Genomic DNA, 1,190 nt, shown 5'->3' on the forward strand with positions numbered 1-1,190 from the left:
ACTCAGGAGGTGGGTGCAGGATGTGAGTCGCCTGTTTTGCAAACAAGTTTATTGCAGGCATCCAGTGCTGACACACATGGTCCCCGGCTCCCCGCCACCTTCCCTGGGGGCAGTGCCAAGACCCCGCTGCCCCCAGGGGTAGGTCTGTCCTGAACTGACTAGAGCTGAGCTCGAACCAGACCTGTTGTCCCAGCACCCAGCCCCAGGCACCTACCCTGCCTTTTGGGGTGGCCTTGTTTTTACTGCCCTTTGGCCGTCCACGGGGTCTCTTGGGGGTCGGGGCCTCGCTGGGCTCCTGCTGGTGGGAGAGAAGAGGGGGGGTCACTGCAGATCGGGGGTCCCCAGGGGGGCATGTGTGCCCCCAGTGGCTCCCAGGGCAGCAGCATACCCTGGGATGGTCTGAGATGGGAGCACTGTTCCCCTGGGAGAGAAGAGGGGGGGTCACTGCAGATCGGGGGTCCCCAGGGGGGCATGTGTGCCCCCAGTGGCTCCCAGTGCAGCAGCATACCCTGGGATGGTCTGAGCTGGGAGCCCTGTTCCCCCCAGCCCCACTTGCCAGTACAGGGATGCTCTTGCATGTGGAACTGGGAGCACTGGTTGCACTGGGATTGGCAGTCAAGCGCCAGGCACGGGCTCCTGCACGTCCTTCAGCCGGGCGCGTATGTGACCCGTCCTGCCCCGGCATTAATCGCTCAGCTTAGCCGGATGGTCCCTGATGGTTTCCCAGCCCCGGACCCCGGCTCCCGGCTGATGCCACTGCCTGGCCGAGTGTTGGGGAACCCACAAATCACCTCTTCTGCCAAAAAACGATGGGCACAAACCCCACCTCCCTCCCAGGAAGGGAGCTGGAGGTGGGGGGTTGGCACCATAAAGGCTGCAGCAGCATCTTATCCCTCTGAGCAGCTTTTGCTAATGGGGCTTTAATTAGCGCGTCTGCGAAGGCAGGTTCAGCTGGGGAGGAGTGAGGGAAGGCCCGCAGCTCCTCCCTGGCTCTGGAGGAGCTCTGGGGTGTTGTGGGGCTGGGGGGGCTGTGAAGCCCCCCAGGAAGGGGTTGCTGGGGGTTAGCACCCAGGAGGTGCCGCCTGAGGGGTTTACACTGTGGGCATCCCCATCCCTCCCTGGGGGTGCTGCAAGGGTGCGGGTTGGGGGGTTCTTGCAGCCCCATACCCTGGGGGTGCCCCTGGGGGCCC

General features: G+C 64.3%; 1 protein-coding gene across 1 annotated transcript in view; it reads right to left on the reverse strand.

The window, feature by feature from the left end:
- Positions 1 to 214: 214 nt before the first annotated feature.
- The window catches only part of HMGA2 (high mobility group AT-hook 2), a gene marked incomplete at its 3' end in the record, with an annotated part of 1,250 nt that continues 274 nt past the window's right edge, over positions 215 to 1,190 (reverse strand). The window contains exon 2 of the mRNA XM_010135127.1: positions 215 to 295. Within this exon, the coding sequence (XP_010133429.1) occupies positions 215 to 295 (81 nt within the window). The remainder of the gene's footprint in view (positions 296 to 1,190) is intronic.

This window comes from Buceros rhinoceros, unplaced genomic scaffold, assembly GCF_000710305.1.
Source record: "Buceros rhinoceros silvestris isolate BGI_N320 unplaced genomic scaffold, ASM71030v1 scaffold20584, whole genome shotgun sequence".
Classification (NCBI taxonomy): domain Eukaryota; kingdom Metazoa; phylum Chordata; class Aves; order Bucerotiformes; family Bucerotidae; genus Buceros; species Buceros rhinoceros.